Source organism: Sinocyclocheilus rhinocerous, unplaced genomic scaffold, assembly GCF_001515625.1.
Source record: "Sinocyclocheilus rhinocerous isolate Xijiao unplaced genomic scaffold, SAMN03320098_v1.1 scaffold920, whole genome shotgun sequence".
Taxonomy (NCBI): Eukaryota; Metazoa; Chordata; class Actinopteri; order Cypriniformes; family Cyprinidae; genus Sinocyclocheilus; species Sinocyclocheilus rhinocerous.
This window is the reverse complement of record NW_015636975.1, coordinates 254,066-258,533: the sequence shown is the minus strand read 5'-3', so window position 1 is coordinate 258,533 and position 4,468 is coordinate 254,066. Positions and strand designations below refer to the sequence as shown.

The window sequence follows — 4,468 nt, the reverse complement described above, 5'->3', positions numbered from 1 at the left end:
AAGACCTTCGTTCATCTTCGGAACACAAATTAAGATATTTTTGATGAAATGTGAGAGCTCTCAGACCCTGCATAGACAGCAATGCAACTGTAATGTTCCCAGGTCCAGAAACGTAGTAAGGACATTGGTTAAACAGTCCATGTGACATCAGTGGCTCAACTTTAGTTATGAGTTACGTCTTCCGCCATTTTGGAGAGTACCCAAGAGCGTAATCGATGTAATCAGCGTTGTTTACGTTTGGAGCAGGAAGGCGCACGCATGAATGTAATCAGCGTAATGCTTCGGGGAAAGCATGCGTATGTATTGTGATACTCCAAAATGGCGGAAGACGTAACTTGGGGGAGAAGAATTGTTAAATAAATTATGTTATTTTTGTTTTCTTTGCGCTCAAAAAGTATTCTCGTAGCTTCGCAAAACTGAAGTTGAGCCACTGATGTCACATGGACTGTCTTTTAAAATTCTGTTTAATGCCTACAAAAACGGCTGGTAGGGACTACAACAAGTTATTTCCCGGGTTCGTGACGTAACAAACCCTGATAAACCCCGCCCTCGGGAAAAGGCAGCAAAGGGGGCGAGGCCATGCTGCGCTGCTTTAGAGAAGAGGAAGAGAAAACTAGAGGTGCACGTAAAAATCTATTCATATATGAATCGCGATTCTGTCTTCTAACGATTCTGTCCTTCTAACTGTCTTCTGGCTCCAAGAATGAACTGTTACAATTATACACTTTTGACATAGCTGTGAGAAGCGTTAAACATGGACGCGCGTGCAGTTGCCGTACTGTATTAAAGCTTTAATCAGGATAAAACTGTATATTAAAAGCTAACATAAGCAGTAGCATTTACAAATAACAGCGTATCTAAAAGTATGAGACAACAACAAACAAAAAACATAGGCCTACCATTAAAAGCAGTGCTTGCACAGGTTCTGCACGATCCGGTTCAATAATATCCTCTGCTTCTCAATCGGGCTCAAACTGATAAGCGATATTAATGATGCAGTTGTTTACAATACAACCGGAGCACATGCCGCTGAGGTGAGGGCCGGGACGCTTAGATGCGCACTAGAGGTGGTTTAGCCAATCACAACACACTGGGCTAGCTAACCAATCAGATCCCATCGCCTATTTCTGAGGGCGGGGCTTCATAAAAGCAGGAAAAGATCAGCCCGTTTCTCAGAGAAGGGACAGAGCGGTGTGGAATAAAGGTAAATTATGTGAAAAATAATGCGTTTTTTTAAAAACGAAGAATGAACATGTTAGACTGCACCCCATAAACACAATCAAGCCTAGAAAACAAACAGTGAACCACCCCTTTAATTTGTGTTCCGAAGATGAACGAAGGTCTTAGGGGTGTGGAACGACATGAGGGTGAGTAATTAATTAATAAATAATGAATTTTTGGGTGAACTATCCCTTTAAAGAAATGAATAATTTTATTCAGTAAGGATGCATTAAATTGATCAAAAGTTACAGTGCAGTCATTTATAATGTTACAAAAGATCTCTATTTCAAATAAATGCTGTTATTCATCAAAGAATCCTGAAAAGTAAAACGTTTAAATAAAATAAAATGTGTGAAAAATCACAATTTCCACAAAAATATGAAGCAGCACAATTGTTGATGATAATCAGAAATGTTTCTTGAGCAGCAAATCATCATATAAGAATGATTTCTGAAGGATCATGTGAAATACTTTGATCACAGGAATAAATTACATTTAACAATTTATTCACATAGAAAACAGTTATTTTAAATCTTAATAATATTTCAGTAAAATTTTTACTGAATGGTTATTGATCAAATAAATGCAGCCTTGGTAAGCAGAAGAGACTTCTTTCAAAAACATTAAAAAACCGACCCCAAACGTTTGAATGGTGTTCTGATAGATACTAATGAACCAAGCAGAAGTTCAGTTCCTGAAGGAAACATCAGTGTCTGTGCATCAGCAGTAGTGGTCAATCATGTGAAAGACTGTAAATCACATACTGGAACAATGAAGCAGGTCTTTTCAGACAGAGATATGATCATCTATAATCATGATTGATTCAAACGCACCACATGCCACTGGCCATCATTGATGGCTTTTCCTCCGCTGGTCATTTTGATGGAGTGTTCATTCTTAAACTGAACCTCGATGCGGCCAGACCGTAAACCCAACATAAACCAGGAGTCCTGCGAAGACTCGGCATACAGAATCACTCCCTCAGGATCAAACGTGCGGAAATCAAATTCAGCTGCAAACCTGTGGGAAAAATTCATGTTACACACTCCAAAGTTATCTTAGTATTACTTATATACTATCATAACATTTATTAATATTTTGAATTCGCTTTTATTTTTTATGTTTTTAATTTTGTGTATCATTTGACATTTTTTGGGATTTTTTTTTTTTATGTTTTATTATATTTAGCTTTCATTTATTTTTATTTCAGTTCTAATTTTAGCAATTTTAGTACTTTAGCTTAAACTTATTTTGTTTCAGATAGTTGTCATATATTTTTTTCAGCCCCATATTAAATTAATGAAAAATATTTTAATTTTAATTTTAGGTACTTTTGTCATTTTTATTTTTCCAATTCATTTTATTTAGTTTTAGTTTTTTTTTTTTTTTACTTTAAGTAATGTAAGCTTTCCATCTAATATTTAGATTTAATTTATTTCTGCTTTATTGCAGTAAGCGAAAATTATTTTATTGTTATTCATATACTATAGGTAATGTAAGCTTTCCATCTAATATTTAGATTTTATTTATTTCTGCTTTATTGCAGTAAGCGAAAATTATTTTATTGTTATTCATATACTATATGCTATATTTGTTTATATTTTGAATTAGCTAAGTTTCTGTTTTCATTTTAATTGTAGCTCATTTTAATGTTAGTTTGATTTTGTTACATGCTTTTGTCATTTTTTCCCAAATACATAAAAAAATCATTAAATAATTAAATAAATTATAAATATATAGATATAGATATAGATAGACATATATAGATTTAGCAATTTTAGTACTTCAACATCAACTTATTTTATTCAGTTAGTTGACAAAACTACGTTTTTTTAAGAGTAAGTTTTCCCCCTAATATTTCAAATGTATTTAATTTAATTGAGTTAGCAGTGTCAACACTGAAATACTCATAAAGGATTGGTTTCTCATCTACTGAACAAACAACACATTTAAATTGAAATTAGCAGACACTTTTCTGGAATATATCAGAAGAACCTTCAGAAAATGATGTTCATCCATTCAGGAGGTAAAACTAAATATTCTATCAGCTGCACTTTATCAGGAACATTCTTCACTAACAGAACAATAAGACACACCTACACTGTCTGAACGGGAAAACTGCTAGTGTTTAGTTACAGCTTCTATCCCAGCATTCCTCAGAAACATAATAACTGTGATAGTCGTACTTGGTGTCGGCCTGCAGACGGAAGCGCAGGTATATGACAGGTAAACCGGAGAACTGCTCTCCCAGATACAGCATCTGCTCATGCTTATAGTCGTACAGATCCAAACACTTGGGGATCTTCTCACACTGACGGCTGTCCTCCGCCAGCTTCACACCTTTACGCCCGTCACAGTGACACGAGAAACTCCCGATGGAGTTCACGCACTCGCCGTCACACACGTCCTGCTCACACTCATCCAGATCTGACAAAAACACACATAATCATATTAGATTAAATGAATAGTTCAACCAAAAAGCATTCCATCAATTGGAAGTGATCTAATGCTTCATTTCTCCAAACCCGATGAAGAAACAAACTCATCTACATCTTGGATGGCCTGAGGGTGAGGATATTTCCAGGAGATTTTCATTTTTGAGTGAACTATTCCTTTAACTAAAGTCAGTCTCTACTGTAATGAACTGTGATGTAGATCGTTGCAAGTCAGTAATTTTTGATGCTTGAGGCAGGGCTCCAGACAAAAAAAAGTCAACTAAGGAGCCACTGGCTCCTATAAGAAAAAACATTAGGCGCCAAACTATTTTTTTAGGTGCCACAGAATAAACGCGTTTTATTTAATTTTTTTATATTTACATTTAGACATTTAGCAGACGCTTTTATCCGAAGCGACTTACAAACAAGGACAATGGAAGCAATCAAAATCAACAAAAGAGATTTTTTAACACTTAACATTTCAGCCATACTGTCATGTGTTCATATCTCATCTTTTCTTGTCTTTATCAGCATTTTAATACTCACCGACACATTTGCGTGAGCTCATGTTGTACTGGTATCCCGAAGGGCAGCGGCACTCAAACGTTCCCGGAGCATTGACACATTTAGAAGGTTCCACACACACACTGGGATACAGGATACACTCATTGATATCTGCAACAACACAACACAACACAACACAACACACACACACACACACACACAAAATCAGATCCATAAACACACAGCAATATACAAACATCAGCATTAGTGTTATTTTAGTATCACTCATATACTTTTTTCTTATTTAG

The 4,468-nt window shown here is 35.5% G+C and overlaps 1 protein-coding gene across 1 annotated transcript in view; it reads right to left on the bottom strand.

Annotated features, from left to right (window-relative positions):
• The window catches only part of pros1 (protein S), a 21,240-nt gene that overhangs the window by 6,916 nt on the left and 9,856 nt on the right, over positions 1 to 4,468 (bottom strand). Inside the window, exons 7-9 of the mRNA XM_016563082.1 lie at positions 4,203 to 4,331; positions 3,408 to 3,648; positions 2,055 to 2,241 (exon numbers count right to left, since the gene is read on the bottom strand). Coding sequence (XP_016418568.1) covers positions 2,055 to 2,241; positions 3,408 to 3,648; positions 4,203 to 4,331 — 557 coding nt within the window. The remainder of the gene's footprint in view (positions 1 to 2,054; positions 2,242 to 3,407; positions 3,649 to 4,202; positions 4,332 to 4,468) is intronic.